Raw genomic sequence first — 20,871 nt, forward strand, 5'->3', positions numbered from 1 at the left:
TAAACAAAAGGTCTTTTTTTTTTTTTTTTTTTTTTTGAGACGGAGTCTCACCCTGTCGCCCAGGCTGGAGTGCAGTGGTGTGATCTCGGCTCACTGCAACCTCCACCTCCTGGGTTCAAGTGATTATCCTGCCTCAGCCTCCCAAGTAGCTGGGACTACAGGTACGCACCACCGCACCCAGCTAATTTTTGTATTGTTAGTAGAGACGGGGTTTCACCATGTTGGCCAGGCTGGTCTTGAACTCCTGACCTCAGGTGATCCACCTGCCTCGCCTCCCAAAATGCTGGGATTTCAGGTGTGAGCCACCGCACCCGGCCTAAACAAAAGGTCTTGAAGCAGGCAGTCGAGAGGTGGTGTACCTGGAGTTCAACCACATCACCAAAGAGCCAGGCTTATTCTGTCTTTCCGTTCTCACAATGTCACGTATTGGCTTTTCATCCTCACGTGTACTGCTTCATGATTGCAGGGTGGCTGCTGCAGCTCCAGGCATCATATCAGCCTCCCAAGGGGCAGGGGCAAACAGTTTTCTCCTGATGGAGCTTTGATTTTTATCCTGGAAAAAAAGTTTGTTAGCAGATTTCTCTTTATGCCTTATTGGCCACATATCTATTCCTAGACCAGCCGGTGCTGTAGAAAGTATATATTATGATGGCTCCTGCTTAACACATCCCTCCAAAATCTAGTGGCTGGAAACAACCCCCATTTATTGTTGCTATAAGTCTATGGGTAACTGCATGGTCCTGGCTGATCTTGGCTGGGCTTACTTGTGTGTCTGTGGCCAGCTGTTGGGTCGGCTGGGGGTTGGCTAGTCTAGGATGGCCTTACTTAAGTGTCTGGTGTTGGCTGGCTCTGACTGGGGTCCTGGGTTGACTGGGTTCATCCTCCAGCAGGCTAGCCCAGGCTTGTTCCCATGGCAGCAGTAGGGTTCTAAGACTGGGTGGAAGAATGCAAGGCCTCCTAGGGCGCAGGCTCTGAACTGGCACTCTCATTTCCATCCCATTCTTTTGGACAAAGCAAGTCACAGGCTGGCTCGGGTGCAAGGGGTGGGAAAATAGACTCAACCACTTGTATGGGAGGGGCTGCAAAGTCACATTGCAAAGGGCATAGAGAAGAATGAAGAATTGTGACCACTTTGCAATTTACTGCAGGTTACCATGATGTATTTAGACCAATTCATTCCTTGAGGCAGAGAAGGGGCTCCCTTTCCCCAAATCAAGGGAAAACCCTTATCCCCTGATGGGGTGGGGGGATACAGTTGCAGGGAATGAAGAGGGAACACTGCCATTGGGCAGACAGCTAAAAGTGTCTGGATGCCAATCCCAGATACAAGGAAATGGAGGGAGATTTTGCATGTTCAGTTCCTCCAAGTCACCATCCTTCTTCTGAAAAGCATAATTTCCATCTGTCTTGTTGATGCCTATTCTAGGCCTCATGATGATTCCTCTAACAGGTGTAGGCATTTCCTCCGTGACACTCAGATGCAAAAACAAACTTTTAAAAACTCAAACGAAGGCCGGGCGCGGTGGCTCACGCTTGTAATCCCAGCACTTTGGGAGGCCGAGGCGGGTGGATCACGAGGTCAGGAGATCGAGACCACGGTGAAACCCCGTCTCTACTAAAAATACAAAAAATTAGCCGGGTGTGGTGGCAGGCGCCTGTAGTCCCAGCTACTCGGAGAGGCTGAGGCAGGAGAATGGCGTGAACCCTGGAGGCGGAGCTTGCAGTGAGCCGAGATTGCGCCACTGCACTCCAGCCTGGGTGACAGAGCAAGACTCCGTCTCAAAAAAAAAAAAACAAAAAAAACTCAAACGAACTCTGTCTCTGCCCCATCCACCAGGGTGGTGGGAAGATCCATCTTCAGTCACTGGGGAGGAGGTCCCTTGAGGTTTTCACCATCCAGGAAACATGGGGCAGAGGCCTCTGTCATTTGTTTCATCAAAATAATCTCTGAAGAGCTTTTATTCAAGCCTCAACGTCCATTCAAAAGCGGGGAGGCAGTCTGTGTTCCCTTGACCTGGAACTTGCTGCAGCACACCTCTCAGGCTCTTACCACCCACCAAAGTCTTCACTCAAAGAACCCACTACTCCTCTATCCTCCCCTTCTCACAGAATCCAGCTCTCTGTCCTGCCTGGGACCACCCTCCCTGTATTAGTTGGTTTTCACGCTGCTGATAAAGACATACCTAAGGCCAGGCACGGTGGCTCACGCCTATAATCCCAGCACTTCGGGAGGCCGAGGCCGGCAGATCACAAGGTCAGGAGATCGAGACCATCCTAGCTAACATGGTGAAACCTCGTCTCTACTAAAAATACAAACAGGATTCAACTATCTCCGACTGGGTCCCTCCCACAACATGTGGAAATTATGGGAGCTACAATTCAAGATGAGGTTTGGGTGGGGACACAGCCAAACTATATCACTCCCTGTTCGACTTCTTTCCCTCTTCCTCCTGACAGACCTAGGCCTCCCCAGCAATGCCTAGATAGGATGGTCTTCAAGGGACTCAGGACTTGACTGTACTTCCAGGAGAGAGACATGCCCCAAGGGAACAGACACTATGTGATGGAAACTTATCTGGGGAAGCAGGGAAGGAAGTGGCATCTCAGCTGAGAAATGATGGAGGTGTTGTAGTGGGTTAGATGACAGAGGGCCGGGGGGGTGCAGCCGAGCATTCCAAACAGAGCAGCCATCATCACGGCAATAGCTAACACCTACTGAACAATGCCTATACACCAGGTGCCATAAAGTAGGTACTTTTGTTGTCCCCAGTTTATGAAACTTATGGAACTTACATAACTTACCCAAAGTCATGCAACTAGTTAAGTGGATGAGCTGGGATTTCAAATCCAACCAGTCTGATGCTCAAACCTTTTTCTTAACCATTCAGATAAAACTGGAGGTGAGAGAAGCAAGTTGTTTGGAGAACCTCAAGGAGTTTATTTTTGTTGGAACCCAGCGTGTAAAGATAAAGATGTAAGGTGGTACAAGGGGCTGGTGAGGTAGAGAGAGGTGGAGGTGTGAAGCACCCTGGAGCCGTATTACTGCTTGAAGGCAGCAAGCCTGGGTGCAGGGAGGTCATTTCAGAGGCTATTTCAGTAGTTCAGCAAGAAATGGTACCTATAATTCCAGCACTTTGGGAGGCCAAGGTGGGCAGATCACCCGGGGTCAGGAGTTCGAGACCAGCCTCGCCAATATAGTGAAACCCTGTGTCTACCAAAAATATAAAAATTAGCAGGGCATGGTAGCACGTCCCTGTAGACCCAGCTACTCGGGGGGCTGAGGCAGGAGAATTGCTTGAAATCAGGAGGCAGAAGTTGCAGTGAGCTGAGATCACACCACTGCACTCCAGCCTGGGCAACAGAACGAGACTCCATCTCAAGAAAAAAAAAAAAAAAAAAAGAAGAAGAAATGGTGGTTTGTCAGACTAGGAGGAAATTGGTAATAAGAATAAGGAACAATGGCGGGATTCAGGGATTATAAAGGAAGGATGGACAGGACCTGGTGATTGCTTAGAAGTGGTGGAAAGAGACAGAGAGGAGTCGAGAATGATTCTTAGGTTTCTAGCTTGAGCAACTACATGGATGGTGCCAATCCTATTTCTTTTGCCAATTTGCCATGTATCAGCCTCTCTAGATGTCTGTCTTCCTAGCTAGCAAATGAAGATAATGAAGCCCAACCTCCCCATGTATCAGGCTGGTGTCAAGCCATCAATCTGGAAGTGCTTTGTTTGTTTGTTTGTTTATTTATTTTTATTGTGAGGTGGAGTCTTGCTCTGTCGCCCAGGCTGGAGTGCAATGGCGCGATCTCAGCTTGCTGCAACCTCCACCTCCCGGGTTCTAGTGATTCTCCTGCCTCAGCCTCCTGAGTAGCCAGGATTACAGGCGCCCACCACCAAACCTGGCTAATTTTTGTATTTTTAGTAGAGATGGGGTTTCACCATGTTGACCAGGCTGGTCTTGAACTCTTGACCTCAAGTGATCCGCCCGCCTCGGCCTCCCAAAGTGCTGGGATGACAGGCGTGAGCCACTGCCCCCGGCCTGGAAGTACTTTGGAAAGTCAAAAGTCCTTTGCATTATTTTATAGTTATCTTTACCATCCTTCCCCTCCTGGAGCTTGCTGATGGAGCCAGACTGAGAGGCAACCCAGGGGAGCTGCCTGCTCACTGGGAGGCAGCCGCTGTATTTTCCATCAGGCAGCTCTGTCTCTTTGGCAGGTGGGAGCCACATTCCCACATGCTAAATTGTTAATAGCTTCCCCAGGGAGTTCCTTTCTGCTCTGACTCCTTCAGTGATTTTTGTTTCTCTCCTGCTGACGCCTTCTGATGCCCTGGGTTAGCCCAGGATTTCCCATCCGTTTTTCTCTTCATTTCTCCTACCCTGAGGTCAGGATACGAACAAGCTCCAAATACAGCTCAAACTCTTCTGTGACCCAGGTGTGAAGGACTGTGTCTACCCTGGTTCCCCCCAACAGTGGGGATGAACTCAAGAATCTCCCAAGTGGCTGGGTACGGTGGCTCACGCCTGTAATCCCAGCACTTCGGGAGGCCAAGGCGGGTGGATCACCTGAGGTGGGGAGTTCGAGACCAGCCTGACCACATGAAGAAACCCCCGTCTCTACTAAAAATACAAAATTAGCCAGGCGTGGTGGCACATGCCTGTGATCCCAGCAACTCGGGAGGCTGAGGCAGGAGAATCACTTGAACCCTGGAGGCGGAGGCTGCAGTGAGCTGAGCTCATGCCATTGCACTCCAGCCTGGGCAACAAGAGCAAGATTCCGTCTCAAAAATAATAATAATAATAAAAAAGAATCTCCCAAGCTCCAAGTGAATCATTGCCCTACACCGGGGTGGTGGTGAAACTCTGCTGAACAGAGGCAGATGGAGTATGTTTTTCTGGGTGACTTTCTAGTCTGTTCTGGGAGGCAGCATAGTCTAGCAGTCAGGAGACTGGGGTTTGGAGTCACACAGACCTGGCTTGGCATCTCAGTTTTGGCTTGAGTAGGTAACCTAACCTCTGCAAAATGGAATAATAATAACTCTATATGCTTATAGGACTGCTTGGGGATTAAATGAGATAATCCACACAACATTTGGCCCAGTGCCTGCCATAGAACATGCTCTCCATAAATGGAAGCCAACAACGTTGTTATATGAATTTGTGACCACAGAAATGAGACTGCCTTTTAAAGATAAGTAGACTAGAATGCCAGGTGCAGTGGCTCATGCCTATAATCCCAGCACTTTGGGAGGCTTGAGCCCAGGAGTTCTAGACCAGGAGTTGGAGACCAGCCTGGGCAACATAGTGAGACACCATCTCTATGGGAAAAAAAAAAAAAAAAAGCCAGGTGCGGTGGCTCACGTCTGAAATCCCAGCACTTTGGGAGGCCGAGGCGGGCAGATCATGAGGTCAAGAGATGGAGACCATCCTGGCCAAAGTGGTGAAACCCCATCTCTACTAAAAATACAAAAATTAGCCAGATGTGGTGTTGTGCACCTGTAGTCCCAGCTACTCTGGGGGCTGAGGCAGAAGAATTGCTTGAACCCTGGAGGCAGAGGTTGCAGTGAGCCGAGATCGTGCCACTGCACTCCAGCCTGGCGACAGAACGAGACTCTGTCCCCCCCCAAAAAATAAAAAATAAAAAAAATGATCATTTCCAAGTTTTCACTTTAGAAGGTCATTGTGGAAATCCCTCTAGAAGCCTTTGAATTTTCATTTGTTCTTCCAATGTCCAGAATGGGGAAATTCACTTGCACTAGGCATGTATGTTTTCTTTTCTTTTCTTTCTTTCTTTTTTTTTTTTTTTTGAGACAGAGTCTCGCTCTGTTGCCCAGGATAGAGTGCAAAGGCACGATCTCGGCTCACTGCAACCTCCGCCTCCCGGGTTCAAGCGATTCTCCGGCCTCAGCTTCCTGAGTAGCTGGGATTACAGGCGTGTGCCACCAAGCCTGGCTAATTTTTTGTATTTTTAGTAGAAACGGGGTTTGCTATGTTAACCAGGCTGGTCTTGAACTTCTGACCTAGGTGATTTGCCCTCCTTGGCCTCCCAAAGTGCTGGGATTACAGATGTGAGCCACGGAGCCCAGCCAACATGTATGTTTTCTTAGCAATTATTTCACTCATGTACTTGGTCATTTACATATCTTTCGCAACTTCTTTTTTTTTTTTTTTTTTTTTTTTTGAGACGGACTTCTGCTCTTTTCACCCAGGCTAGAGTGCAGTGGTGCCATCTCAGCTCACTGCAACCTCTGCCTCCCAGATTCAAGCGATTCTCCTGCCTCAGCCTCCCAAGTAGCTGGGATTACAGGCGCCCAACATCATGCCCAGCTATTTTTTTTTTTTTTTTTTTTTTTTTGGTATTTTTAGTAGAGACAGAGTTTCACCATGTTGTTCAGGTTGGTCTCGAACTCCTGACCTCAGGTGATCTGCCCTCCTTGGCCTCCCAAAGTGCTGGGATTACAGGCATGAGCCACCACACCCAGCCCTCTTTCACAACTTCTTGATTGTGAGTTTCTTTTAAAAAAAAAAATTACGAAGTAATCAGAGTGGAACTGAGCTTCTTTAGTCAATCACTCATCAAGTGAGCACCTGTGTGTCAGGGCTTGCACCAAGCTGGAGGGCACAGAAACGCACAAGATCTTTTTATGTTTTTTCAACTTATTATTATTATTATTTTTTGAGACAGGGTCTTGCTGTCATCCAGGCTGGAGTGCAGGGGCACGATCTCGACTCACTGCAGCCTCTATTTTCCCAGCTCAAATGATCCTCCCACCTCAGCCTCCTAAGTAGCTGAGACTAGAGACACACATTATCATGCCTGGCTAATTTTTTTTTTTTTTTTTTTTTTGTAGAGACAGGGTTTTGCCATGTTGCCCAGGCTGGTTTCAAACTCCTAGGCTCAAGTGATCTGTCTGTCTCAGCCTCTCAAAATGTTCGGATTACAAGTGTGTGCCACCGTGACTGGCCTTTTTCAATTTGTCTTGTAGATCCAAGGGGTCCATGTGCAGATTTGCCACCTGGGTATATTTTGTGATGCTGAGGTTTGGGGTATGAATTATCCTGTCACCTCAGTTACTGAGCATAGTATTCAATGGTTAGTTTTACACAATACTTTTTTGTGTGAAGGTGATGCACAAAAAATCCAATGATTACACAAATAAATACATGGGAAACTACTAATATGTAAAGAAGAGGTATGTGACGCTACTGCATAATAAGCAGAGCTGGGCTAGTTGGAGGTGGGGTGGGGATCAGTGAAGGTTTCAGAAAGGAAGTGATGTTTAAGCTGAAACTTGAGGGATAAATAACGCTTAGGCTGGGGATATTGGCCCAGCCTTCCGAGTGGAAGGAACAGAATGTACAAACGTCCTGAGGTAGGAAAAAACTTGGCTTGGAGGGTTAGGGAGGGGACCAGAATTCCAATAAAGTAGCCCTCCTTCCTCCTATCCCAATTTCTCTCTGCTGGCACTAGAAAAGTTTCTGAGTACGAGGCCCTTTGGGAAGGGGAGAGAGTTTTGGCAGCAGGTGACCACAGCAAAAATCTTTCTGATAAGTCCTTAGGTGGTTGAGTGGGAAAGCCCTGGGGTGGGGGGCTTGCTGTATTTGGTAGAGGTGGCTGGACAGCAGCTAACTGGGGTGGAGAAAATGGAGAAGAGAGTGAGCTTGGGAATTCTGGCTTTGTTTTTTTCTGGGAAAGGGTAGGAGCCTTGCACACAGATGGATGACTCAAGCTAGAGGGTGAGATGAGGGAGGGCTCCTTGTCCAGCCACACACAGATCCAAGAGCATTGCCCCAGAGCCTAGAGCTCAGAACCCCTAATATTGTTCCACTCCAGTTCCCTTTGGGATCTTTATTATCCAAAAAGTATTTCTTGAGCACCTGCTGTGACCCCAGCCCTCTCCTGGATGCAGGCATAAATCAGACCTGGTGCCTTTAAGGAGGGAGACCAGTTCGGATAGAAATAATTACTATATGGGATAATTTAGTGCCGAGCCTCAGTCTTCTCATCTGTAACATGGGGACAATAATAATAGAAGCTACACCAAAGTGTTAGTGCATGGATAAAGTGCTTATCACAGTGCCTGGAGCAGAGTAATGCTTGGTAGAGAGAGTGTTCTGGAAAGGCTAGGCACCCCTAGGAGAAGGATGGCTCTAATCTGGAATGGTTAGGTCTTGGAAGGGGTGTGGCAAGGATGACTTAGCCAAGTGCCCCCCTTCTATCTGCTCGCACTGCAGCCAGAGCGCTCCTTAAAGTGGTCTTCAAGAGCCTGCCCACCACCTCATCGCCCCTCACTTCCTGCCTTCTCCTCTTCCTGGCTTCCTTTCAGTCCCTCTGTTTCCTTTATCCGGAATCCTCTTCCCTTGTTTCTTCCTTAAGTTACTTCTTCCCCAAACTTCACACCTCACCTCAAGTGTCGTTTCCCCAGGGAAGCTGTCCCGACCCCTGGGTTTTGTAGACCCTGCCACTTTCTCAATTCGTACCTATATCTTAATGTCATTTTAGGATTGCTCTCTCTGTCTCCTGCACTGGGCTGTAAGCCCCAGGAAGCAGAGGCTGCATCTGGTTTTGTGTACTAGAGGGTCCCCCCAAATACCCGGCTCTTCTATTAGGCACCCTCAAGATTTTTGTTGAGCGAATGAATGGGGTGCAAGAAAGGCACGGATAATACAGGTTATTTACGGAGCGTGTAACTGCCCGCAGGGCACTGCGCTAAGCTCTTTGTTCGAATCATTTTATCCAATCTCCCCAACCACCCTCTGAGGCAGGTGGTACGATTTTCCTCATCTCACAGACAAAGAGAATGAAGCTGAGGGAGGTTAAGTGACTTACACAAGGTCACTCCGCCGGTTAGTGCAGGGGCGGGAGGCGGGATACACACCCAGGTCCCTCCGACACCAAAGTGGCAAGGGGGTGGGAGGGGAGTCCAGGCTGGGACGGGGGCGCACTCGAGCCGGCGGAGCACCCCTAGGGAGGGGGCGGGAGGCCTCCCCTGCCCAGCTCCCAGCCGGTGGTGCAGCGTCCGCCCCCGGTCGCGGGCGCAGACTGGCGGCCGCCTCCGGGCCACGTGGTGCGCGCGGCGGGCGCGTCCGAGGAGCCTGCGGCTGCTCCTGGCTCACAGCGCTCCGGGCGAGGAGAGCGGGCGGACGCCGGGGGCTGGGCCGGTGCGGGCGGCGAGGCAGGCGGAGGAGGCGCAGAGACAGCGGGGCGGCGTCGGGGCCGCGGCCTCTCCCTTCCCGCGCCCCTCGCGTCGGGTCCCCGCGCCCGGGGCGCACGGTGGAGAGGGACGCGGCGGAGCCGGCCGGCAGCCATGGAACCGGCCCCCTCCGCGGGCGCCGAGCTGCAGCCCCCGCTCTTCGCCAACGCCTCGGACGCCTTCCCCAGCGCTGGCGCCAATGCGTCGGGGCCGCCAGGCGCGCGGAGCGCCTCGTCCCTCGCCCTGGCAATCGCCATCACTGCGCTCTACTCGGCCGTGTGCGCCGTGGGGCTGCTGGGCAACGTGCTCGTCATGTTCGGCATCGTCCGGTGAGTCCGTTGCGGGCCGGCGCCGCAGGGCTGGAGCCCGGGGTGAGGGTGGGGACCACGAACCTGGGACCCCAAGCCGGTTCCCTGGACTCCCCGCGCCTCCATACTTCCTGCAGGGGCACCTGGGGCCCAGCGAGAGGCGAGGCCACTTACATCGAGGGGGACACAGGAATGTGTGTCATCGTGTGTGTGCGTGTGTGTGTGTGTGTGTGTGTGTGTGTGTGTGTGTGGTGGGGGGGTGCGCCGCGGTTGACTAAATTACATTTGATCGTCTGTTGGCGTCCCCTTGCTTCTTTGTGGGACAGTTTGGCGTCAGTTTGTGTGTCTGTCACAGTTTGTGAGTGGATGGTTGTGACAGGACAACTGTATGTTTGGACGTCGGAAACATGCCCATGGGGTGGGCAGAGCTGCTCTGAGGTGCCGCGGGCCTCTGGGGAGACCGGTGTGAGGGCACCGTGCAGGCAGGGCGGACAGGAGGGTGCTGGGTGTCAGCACCTCGCCGTGGGGCCCTTACCAAGTCATATTTGGTGCTCATCTGTTGGTGTGAGCTTGTCCCTGACGGTCAGTTTGTGATTCTGTCTGAATGTAACAATGTGACTATTGTTTCTTGTCAAGCCCTTGAAACCCCGAGGGCGGCAGAGCATCCAGAGTGGCCGTCGTCCCTGTGTTTGTGCAGCTGTGTGTGCCTTTGCCAGTGATTCCTGGATAACATGGGCCACAGCTGTGGGCCGCCAACCGGTTCTCTGTTCCCTTCCCCAGTGGCCATCTGGTCAGGAATTCTGAATAGGATTCAGAGAAGACTCACGCCCTCCTCACAAATGCCCTCTCCCATTTTCTCTTTGCCTCCTCTAACAGTCTTTTCTTCTGCCAAAGGCAGCAGAGGTTGGCCTGGGCTGGAGTGGATTTTGAGTTTTCATCCCAGGAAGTGAGATGCTCTTCTTGGAGTTTATGGAGAGTGCTGGGACCTTCTCAGAGAGCCTAAGACGTCAGCTTGCCCCAAAGTAGCCCTCCTGATACAGCCCCACAAGCTCAGACATGGCCAGTAAAGGTCGAGAGGAAAACATCCATCTTTAAAACAACAAAGATGCCCTGGTATTTACTGTTAGTTGAAAATGGGTCCTTCATGCCGGTGGACCAAGGACATGGCCCTAAACCTCTCTGGGCTGTGGGGTGCCACCATGCAGGGCATAGGTCAGGTCGTGGACTCAAAGGTTGGAGAGATGAACTGTCGTCTCAGCCCAGTCATGGATGCCCAGGCACCATTCTTCCAGCCCTGCCTCCCATCCGCCTCAGTTTCCCTGTCCGAAGAATACAGACCCAATCTCCTCAATTGGAAAGTATGAATTCCAGGATATGGGTTCTCTGCAGGGCAGAGCATGGTGTGTTGGAGCGTGGGATGAGGTGTGTGGGTGTCAGTGGGCTTCGGTATTGATGATCTCTGGGGGATCTTTGCTCCTCCAGAAAGAGTGGGGGGTACAGGAATTTCCTGTGGTTTCCATGACTCATCACAAGCAACAGTGGGAGAATTCCCCCCAAGCACAGGCGGGACTGATCTTTGCTTTGTGTCTTTGTCAGTGATTCTCCCCACTTCGCAGGCTTCGAGGCAGGCCGGCCTGGTATGAATCCCTGCTCTGCCACGAACTGGCTCTGTGACTTGGGTGAATCACTTAGCTTCTTTGAACCTCGGTTTCTTCATCTATAGAATGAAGTAATGATAAATCTTCTTCCATAGGGTTGTTGTGAGGTGTCAGTGAGAGAGCACATAACACACTGCCCTGGCGCCTGGACCCAGTAAATGGACGCTGTCTGTATAGCGAGGAGGAGGGATTTTCTAGATCCTGTAGAATCCGACTACAGAAGGGAGCTTGAGGGAGGCGCTTGTCCTAAGGTGGGCCTGAGAGTAGCCGTGATTCTGAGAGCTCCAGGTTTCTGGCACCTGCCCTGTCTAGGGGAGCTCCAGGTGCCCAAGTCTGGAAAAAGCTGAGCGTCAGTGTGTTCGGTCTCATTTCCAACCTTTTCCCCAGGGCCTCTGGTTGGTGGGCTGACTGAGCACAGCTTCCCCACTACCATTGAGCAAGGGGAGGTGGCTCCCACTGCTGAGGGTCCACTGTGGGGAGGCTCTGGGCTCAGCCTGCCAGGGGCATTCCCACGCAGCCTTCCCGGAATCGCATTGCAAAGTGTACACAAGCAGCTTAGTGGGCCCCTAGGGGTCCCCATGTTGCCAAGACATTCCGCTGGTCAACCAGGTATGTGAAAACTGTATCTCTGGGTCTGAATGATTGAATCCTCACCTTCAATCCTATGGGGCAGGCATTAGAGTCATCATCAGTACCCGCATCCTGCAGATAAAATGAGGAATCTGCGGCTCAGAGAGAGGCAAGGTGACTTGTTCTCGGAGGGTACCACAGTTGGCACCAGGCCCAGAGCTAGAACCCTAGTCTGTGACTTAAGTCCAAAACTTTTCTCCAGAGTTGCCTGGGGTAGAGGACAGTCAAAGCATTGTCTGGAAGGAGGGTGGCAGAATTCTGTCCCTCCTCTTTTATTTTTGAGACAAGGTTTCTCTCTGTTGCCCAGGCTGGAGCGTCGCAATCACAGCTCACTGCAGCCTCGATCTCCTGGGCTTAATGCCATCCTCCCACCTCAGGCTCGTGGGTAGCTGGGACTGCAGGCACACGCCATGCTAACTTTTGTGTTTTTTTTGCAGAGACAGGGTTTTGCCATGTTGCCTAGGCTGGTGTCAAACTTCTGAGCTCAAGCGATCCACCCGCCTCGGCCTCCCAGAGTGCTGGGATTACAGGCGGAGCCATGGTGCCGGCTCTGTCCCTCCTCTTGTGGTAGAGTCCTCAGAGAGTAGATACCTGGGGACGGTGCTCCTCTGCAGTTTTCAGCCTGTGCATTTTATTAGGCTGCTGTCCTTTGGGGAGGGGGAATGATAAGGGCTGGTGCTGAGTCCTTCCCCAGTGAACAGTGAACGAGAGTCTGAGGGCAGGGCAGCTGCCTGGGTCTTGGCTTCTGCTGGAAAAGCCCCAAGGGCAGTGGGGAGAGGGCGGCCCAGGCTGGTGAAAGGCCCCTGCTCCCCTGAAGGGCTCTTCGAGCTGTGCTCCATCCGTGGTTTCCTGGCAGCCCAAGCAGGGCCTGCCATAACAATGCATGAGCCGGCTGCTGGGTTGAGTGAATGAGTGGTTGAGTGAGTGAATTCTGCCTGTCAGTCCTGAGCCTAGGCAGCGTGTGGGGGGTGGGAGGCAGGTGTGCGAGGGAAGATTCAGAGAACCTTGGGGAAGGAAAGCCGGGGGGTGTAGTGGGCAGAGCTGTGGCTCTGGACCAGACGTGTCTGAGTTCAAAGCCACTTACTTGCTGTGTACTCGGGCTAGTGACGAGCTGTCTGAAGCTCTTCTCGTTAAAGTAGGAACACCGACAGCGCCTCCAGGGTGGGGGTGACGATTAAGTGGCATAATGTGTGATATCTGAGCCTTTTAGACCCTAAGCTCTTTGAGAACGTGGAGGGGCTCTGTGTGAAGGACTGAGAATAATTAACCCATTCTACAACATTCTACACGCTCTGTGCTAAATGCCGAGAAAAAAAACACACCGTGCCCCAGACCTTCCGGAGCTTAGGGTCTGGTGGGAGAAACAGACATTCGTCAGCCAGTCATCCAATAAACTGAAGTTTGTAGCTGTGGTAGGCGCTATCTGTGAAAGTATGTGGGGGATTTGGGAGCCCGTGATGGGGGCAGGGGAGGGTCTCAGCTGGGCAGAGAGATCAGAGAAGCCTCTGCAGAGCTAAAGGATGAGGAGGGGAAACTGAGTCAAAAGCTGAGGGAGGAGCTGTGGCTGGGAAGCAGGACGCTGATGAGGGCCTGAACGTAAGAACCAGGAATCTCAGAATTCCAGGTCAGAAGCATCCTCCGTCCTGCAGGCCCCACACTCTGTCCTCTGTCCCCTCCAAGGAGCCACCTGAGAAGCCATCTCATCCTGGGGGCCTGAGAGGGGCCTCTGGGAATTGTGCTTTTAGCAAACAGCCTGTGGCTGGAGGAATGAGGCTTCCATGAAGCGTGAGCAGGACTTCTGTGGACAGGTGGTCCCAAGGCAGAGCATCACCCCCTCCTGCTGCATGTGGGATTGGCCAGCATGATGACTGGTGCTGGCCGTGGGGATGCCCTGGTCCTCAGAGCAGACACTGGACAACCCCTCCTTCTGGGCAGTCAGTGTCCTCTGCAGAGCTGGCATCTCAGAGACTTCCCATGGCAGCCCAGTGGGTAGCTGCGGTGTGATGGGCTTAGCAGGCTCCTCACCTGTGGCAGGTGACCCCCTCTTCCTCCTGCCTGGGCCAGATCCTGGGTGGCCCGACCCAGAACCTGGGCAAGAGGAGTCAGTGCTTTCCCACCCGGCCTCCTGTCTGTTCGCAGCCTTCTCTGTCTCCCTGCCTGCTCTGCGCCCTGAGCCAGGTTTCAGCAGGTTTGTCCCCTCCCAGCATGCCCTGCCTCCTGCCAGCCCCGGCCAGCCTCCACGAGACGCCTTCAGCCTGTGTGCTTCTCTGCCCCTTGATCTCATCTCAGCCCATGTCTCTTCTGATTTGTCTCCTTGTATCAAATGCTGGCTCTGCTACTAAGAGCTGTAGCAAGCCGGATCGCCTCACTGCACCTCTGTCTTCATGGGAAGATGTGGGTAATAGTACCACCTCATAGGTACCTTTGTCCTCAGGATTGGATGAGATGATGTTTGCAAAGCACTGCATTTTCCCTCCAATCTGAGGTGACTGCAGCACCCAGCAGGGAGGGGAGCTGGGCCAGGCAGGTGGGCTGTGGCAGGGTCGGGATAGGTGAATGAAGGGTTCTGGTTGTCTCTTCGGTTTCCTGCCGAGGTTCCAGAAGCTGCTGGGGAAAATGCTGAAGTGTCTTCATAGCAGAATTTGTAGCACTGAATCCCTGTCCTGTTTTTGGAAGCCCCTTGGCTTCTTGTCTCCCTCCCCTCTCTTGGGTCTGGACGCAGGGCCTCTGGGCCAGGAGAGATTCCAGTGAGATGACACAGTGCAGTGGTAAAGGTTGTGGCTAGAGGTCAGGGAGCGCCTGGTCTCTATCCAGGTCCCAGAGGTGTGGCTTTGGGCAAAAACAGCTTAACTTCCCTGAGCGTCATTTTTTTTTTTTTTTTGGATGGAGTCTCACTCTGTTGCCCGGGCTGGAGTGCAGTGGTGCGATCTCAGCTCACTGCAACCTCTGCCTCCCAGGTTCAAGGGATTCATTCTCGTGCCTCAGCCTCCCCAGTAGCTAGGATTACAGGCGCTCGCCACAACGCCCAGCTAGTTTTTGTGTTTTTAGTAGAGACGGTGGGCAGGCCGGTGGGGGTGGGGGGGTGGGGTTTCACCATGTTGGCCAGGCTGGTCTCAAACTCCTGACCTCAAGTGATCCACCAGCCTTGGCCTCCCAAAGTGCTGGGATTATAGGCGTGAGCCACTGCATCCAGCTCATTTTATCATTTAAAAAATTGGAGTGATATGACAGGTTATTGGGAGGACTCAAAGAGATCGAGCATGGAAAGGCCCTAGCATAGCACCTGGCATGCCCTGCACTGTGGTTTCCTGGCACTCCTGCAGTGGCTGCAGGTGGGCAGAGTGCAGGTGGGCTGTTGAGGCCTGGTCGTCTACGTTTTCCACCTTGGGCCCTTTCCCATGTCCTGCATTGCCTGCACATGTATTCGGTCAGTAAAGCATTTGCTGTTGCTGACCCATGCCAGGCCTGTCCAGCCTCAGCTCTCACTGCCCAGACCCACAGCTTAAACCTCCATATGTCCCCTGGCTCCTAACACAGCTATGCCCCGTGCCACCCCCTGGTTAGTTGCAGCTCCACAGACAAGTGCAGCTCCCTGGAACTGTGGGAGTCCAGGGAGTCCCCAGACCCAGCCAGAGGAGGGGATGCCTATGCATCATGGAGAGGGAGCAGCAGTTGCTCCCTGGAGAGGTGCGGGTGGAGCATTCCAGATAGAGGGAACCACAGGAGCAATGATTCACCAATTCACCGAGGCTGAGACGAGAGTGTTGGGGACCAGGGTGGCTGTGAGGATGGAGAGGCTGCAGGGACAAAAGCAGGAAAGGTGTCATAAGCAGGTGTCCTTCTTACCATAGTGTCAGAAGCACCTGCTGGGTGCTGAGCTTGGCTGGGCTTGGGAGCCACCCATGATTCCTGAGGAGGTGCACCTGGTAGAGTAGCCCCAGGTAATTTGGAGGCAGGTGTTCTCATGGGGATGGTGAGAGGGAGGGCTGAGGAGAGGCCCGGAGGCAGGCCCAGCATGACTGTGTGAGGAGCCAGAGGCCGTGCTGAGGTTCTAGTCTGGATGTGGGAGCTGAGGCTGGACAGGTCCTCAGGGGTCCCATGGTAAGGTTGGCGTGCTGGGAAATGAGGGAGCTTCGGGTCACAGGCCATGGGGGGAGGGGATTTTGGAGCAATCTGTGCAGAATGGTGTTCAAGAGAATGAATTTGGTGTGGGGGTGAGGGGTGGATTGGATGGGGAGCGGCTCAATGTGGGGAGACTAGAGAGGGTGGCTCAGGGCAATGCAATGAAAAGAGAGCCATGTGACCTTGGACAGGGCCATTAAAACCCTGGCCTCAGCTGTCCCCTTTCCGAAATGGAGTGCTGTTGGACCTAACAAGAAGGCAGGAAGCTGTGCATGGTGGTGCCTGCCTGTAATCTCAGCTACTCAAGAGGCTAAGATGTTGATCAGACTGGACAACATAGCAAGACCCCATTTCAAACAAACAAAGAAGGAGGCAGCAGGAGGAGGCTGGGCTAGATGACTTGTGGTGAGGCTGAGCAGAGAGAACAAGCAGCAAGCCCTGCTGCATCTCTTGGTCTTGCCTGGAGCCTGCTCCTTCCTGTGTCTTGGGTTCATTCCCTGGGGAGTGTGTGTGACTTACAGATGCACTGGGGTGGGTCCATAGGAGTCACTGAGAACACTATAGAGCCTCTTCCTAAGCTTCTGCCCCATGTCGGAGGCTTCTGGAGCCAGAGGCCATGTTGAGGTTGAAGTATGCAAGCTGCGCCACAGCCCTGAGATGGGGGCTTTCTGTTCTCATTTGCAAATGGGGACAAGAAGGCCCAGAGGGAGCGAGTGCCTCTCACAGCAAGAGAGGGGTGGAGTCGAGATTCCAACGCAGGCCTCTCTGACTCCAAAATCACCCCATGTGTCCATCTGCTGCTGCTGTCCATGACATGGTGGAATGGAGGCGAGTGCTGGGGACGTCTAGGTAGAGAAGCGAGGAACGGGGATGGGGTAGAGGGTAGATTGCTGTCTGCAAATCTCTGAGGCCTCTGCATGGGGTGGCAGCAGTTGAGAGCCTGAGCATTGGAGCCAGACTGACCTGGAATTACATCCCAGTGGTGCCATTTACTAAGAGAGTGAGCTTGAGCAATACATACACACCGTCTCTGAGCCTCAGCTTTCTCATCTGTGAAACGGGAGTAGCGATAGACTCTCATAGAGTGGTTATGAGGAGTTCACGAGGCCTGATGTGAGGGACTTCAGCATAGAGCTAGGCATTTGGTATGTGGTCAGTAAACATTTTCTGTAATTATGACTGTTTAGAAGAGGAGTCAGACTTGCTTTGCATTCATTTGATTGACATTTTTTGAGCCTCAGAGGAACTAGTTTTGTTTTTTTGTTTTTTTGTTTTTTTGTATTTTTTGAGATAGTCTGGCTCTGTTGCCCAGGCTGGAGTGCAGTGACGCAATCTTGGCTCACTGCAACCTCTGCCTTCTGGGTTCAAGCGATTCTCTTGCCTCAACCTCCTGAGTAGCTGGGATTACAGGTGTGTGCCACCATACTAGGCTAATTTTTGTATTTTTAGTAGAGATGGGGTTTCACCATCATGGCCAGGCTGGTCTCGAACTCCTGGCCTCAAGTGATCCACCTGCCTCAGCCTCCCAAAGTGCTGGGATTACAGGTGTGAACCAGAACTAGAATTATTGAGTAGGTGGTATAGGGAAACTTTATCGACTCAATATTATAAATTTTCAGCTGGGTGCAGTGACTCACACTTGTAATCCTAACACTTTGGGAGGCAAAGCAGGAGGATCACTGGAGTCCAGGAGTTTGAGACCAGCCCAAACAATATGGCAAGACCCTGTCTCTACAAAAAAATTAAAAAGTTAGCTGAGCATGGTGGCATGCACCTGTAGTCCCAGCTGCTTGGGTGGAAGGATGGCTTGTACCCAGGAACTCAAGGTGACAGTGAGCTATGATTGTGCCACTGCAGTCCAGCCTGGGCAACAAAGCGAGATCCCATATCTCGAACTCCTGACCCCAGGTGATCTGCCTGCCTCTGGCCTCTCAAAGTGCTGGGATTACAGGTGTGAGCCACTGCATCTGGCCTGAGACCCCATATCTAAAAAAAAAAAAAAAAGGAATTTTCTTCTACAATAAAGGTAACAAACTTATTTCAGAAAATATGAAGAAATTTAAGCAGAGACAGACATTATCCATAATCCTACCACAAAGAAAAGAGCTTTTTCATTTTGGTATATTTCCTTCCCATCTCTTTTCTGTCTCTCTTTCTGTTTCTCAATTTTATTTATTTTTAATTATTTATTTTTTTTGAGACAGAGTCTTGCTCTTGTCACCCAGGTTGGAGTACAATGGCACAATGTCGGCTCACTGTAACCTGTGCCTCCCGGGTTCAAGCAATTCTCCTCCCTTAGCCTCCCAAGTAGCTGGGATTACAGGTACCTGCCACCATGCCTGGCTAATTTTTGTATTTTTAGTAGAGACAGGGTTTCACCATCTTGGCCGGGCTGGTCTTGAACTCTTGACCTCAGGTGATCCACCCGCCTTGGCCTCCCAAAGTTGTGGGATTACATGCATGAGCCACTGTGCCCAGCTTATTTTTATTTTTGAGATGGGGATCTCCTTATGTTGCCCAGGCTGGTCTCGAACTCCTGGACTCAAGTGATCCTCCCACCTTGGCCTCCCAAAGTGCTGGGATTACAGTCATGAGCCAACACACCCAGCTTTGTTTTTCCATTTTAGTGAAATCAGGGTCACATGTCAAAGTCATGATCACATCGCATGTAATATTTTGTGAGATGCCTATTCACTTAACATTATATGGTAAGCATGTGCTCTTTTAGTTTGAAAACATGATTTTTTATGGCTACATTGTATGAATGTGTTCTTTTTCCAGTGACTTTTATACTTTCCAACATTATGTCAATCTAAATAATGCTGCTGCTGCCCAGGCATGGTGGCTCACCCCCATAATTCCAGCACTTTGGGAGGCCATGGTGGGAGGATCACTTGAGCCCAGGAATTCAAGATCAGCACAGGCAACATAGCAAGACCCTGTCTCTAAAAACAAAAAAATAGTAGTCATACATAATGCAGTAAACATTCTTGGACACGTGTGTTTGTGCACATCTCATTCTTTCTTTTTCTTTTTTTTTGTTTTTTTTTTGAGATGGAGTTTTGCTCTTGTTGCCCAGGCTGGAGTGCAATAGCACGATCTCGGCTCACCACAACCTCCGCCTCCCGGGTTCAAGTGATTCTCCTGCCTCAGTCTCCTGAGTAGCTGGGATTACAGGCGTGCGCCACCACGCCCGGCTAACTTTGTATTTTTAGTAGAGATGGGGTTTCTTCATGTTGGTCATGCTGGTCTCTATCTCCTGACCTCGTGATCCACCTGCCTCAGCCTCCCAAAGTGTTGGGATTACAGGTGTGAGCCACTGTGCCCGGCTATTTCATTATTTCTTTTCTTTTCTTTTTTTTTTTTTTTTTTTTTTTTGAGACGGAATCTCACTCTGTCACCCAGGCTGGAGTGCAGTGGCATGATCTCGGCTCACTGCAAGCTCCACCTCCCGGGTTTACGCCATTCTCCTGCCTCAGCCTCCCAAGTAGCTGGGACTACAGGTGCCCACCACCACGCCCGGCTAATTTTTTGTATTTTTTAGTAGAGATGGGGTTTCACCGTGTTAGCCAGGATGGTCTCGATCTCCTGACCTTGTGATCCACCCGCCTCGGCCTCCCAAAGTGCTGGGATTACAGGCATGAGCCACAGCGCCCGGCCCTATTTCATTATTTCTATAAGGAATTTTCCCACAGTCAAAGCTCTCCAAGAAGGTACGGGCTGCTGTGTAATGTAGGGAGCTTCCTGTCACTGAAGTGTGCAAGTAGACACTGGGAAACCACTGGGTGGAGGTTTGGCCCTGGAGATTCTGGTGGAGAAAAGACAAGCAGAATTTCAGGCCCCTGTCACCATGGCTGAGATTTTATTTTATTGTTTGTTTATTTATTTATTTATTTATTTTAGGCAGAGTCTCATTCTGTTGCACAGGTTGGAGTACAGTGGTGCAATCTCAGCTCACTGCAACCTCTGCTCCCCTGGGTTCAAGCGATTCTCCTGCCTCAGCCTCTCGAGTAGCTGGGATTACAGGCATGTGCCACCATGCCCGGTTAATTTTTTTTTTTTTTGTATTTTTAATAGAAACGGGGTTTCACCATGTTGGCCAGGCTGGTCTCACAATCCTGACCTCAAATGATCCACCTGCCTCAGCCTCCCAAAGTGCTGGGATTACAGGCGCCCAACCCTGAGATTTTAAAAAGAATGATTTTTAAATGCTGTGATCTCAGATTCTCCTTCCCCCTTGCCTGGCAGATATCTGGACTTTGAGAGGCAGGGGTCTGTGCAAGGGCAAGGCATGATTTCATTAACCTCAGAGTCCTGGGACCTCAAAATCAAATTGGCCACACGGAATGTCATAACATGCACAGGAAGAGGGATAATCGTGGGGGTAGAGCAGAAAGTCTGGCTTAAATGAACAATTTACCATCCTCTGCAGGCTATAGTGGCCCCATTACCGGCTGGGGGCTATGGGGTGGAATGAGGGGGTGTCTGGGCTGTGTTCTACTGATTTATAGTTCCCAGTGCAGCTGCAGAAATCAGCAGCTTTGTCTCTGGCCAGGAAGGGTATGTGCAGAAAGAATCTTGTTTTCTGTAGCTTTCCTAGTCTTTTTTTTTTTTTTTGAGATGGAGCCTCACTTTATCACCCAGGCTGGAGTGCAGTAGTGTGATCTCGGCTCACTGCACCTTCCACCTCCTGGGTTCAAGTGATTCTCCTGCCTCAGCCTCCCAAGTAGCTGGGATTACATATGTGCACCACTACACCCGGCTATTTTTTTAAATTCTATTTATTTATTTATTTGAGACGGAGTCTTGCTCTGTCACCCAGGCTGGAGTGCAACAGCGTTGATCTCGGCTCACTGCAACCTCCGCCTCCTGGGTTCAAGTGATTCTCCTGCCTCAGCCTCCTGAGTAGCTGGGATTACAGGTATGTGCCACCATGCCTGGCTAATTTTTGTATTTTTTGTA

General features: G+C 51.5%; 1 protein-coding gene across 1 annotated transcript in view; it reads left to right on the forward strand.

Moving 5' to 3' along the window:
- Positions 1 to 9,109: 9,109 nt before the first annotated feature.
- OPRD1 (opioid receptor delta 1) overlaps positions 9,110 to 20,871 on the forward strand; it is a 53,429-nt gene continuing 41,667 nt past the window's right edge. The window contains exon 1 of the mRNA XM_030805658.1: positions 9,110 to 9,520. Within this exon, the coding sequence (XP_030661518.1) occupies positions 9,306 to 9,520 (215 nt within the window). The 5' untranslated portion in view covers positions 9,110 to 9,305. The remainder of the gene's footprint in view (positions 9,521 to 20,871) is intronic.

This window comes from Nomascus leucogenys, chromosome 24, assembly GCF_006542625.1.
Source record: "Nomascus leucogenys isolate Asia chromosome 24, Asia_NLE_v1, whole genome shotgun sequence".
Taxonomy (NCBI): domain Eukaryota; kingdom Metazoa; phylum Chordata; class Mammalia; order Primates; family Hylobatidae; genus Nomascus; species Nomascus leucogenys.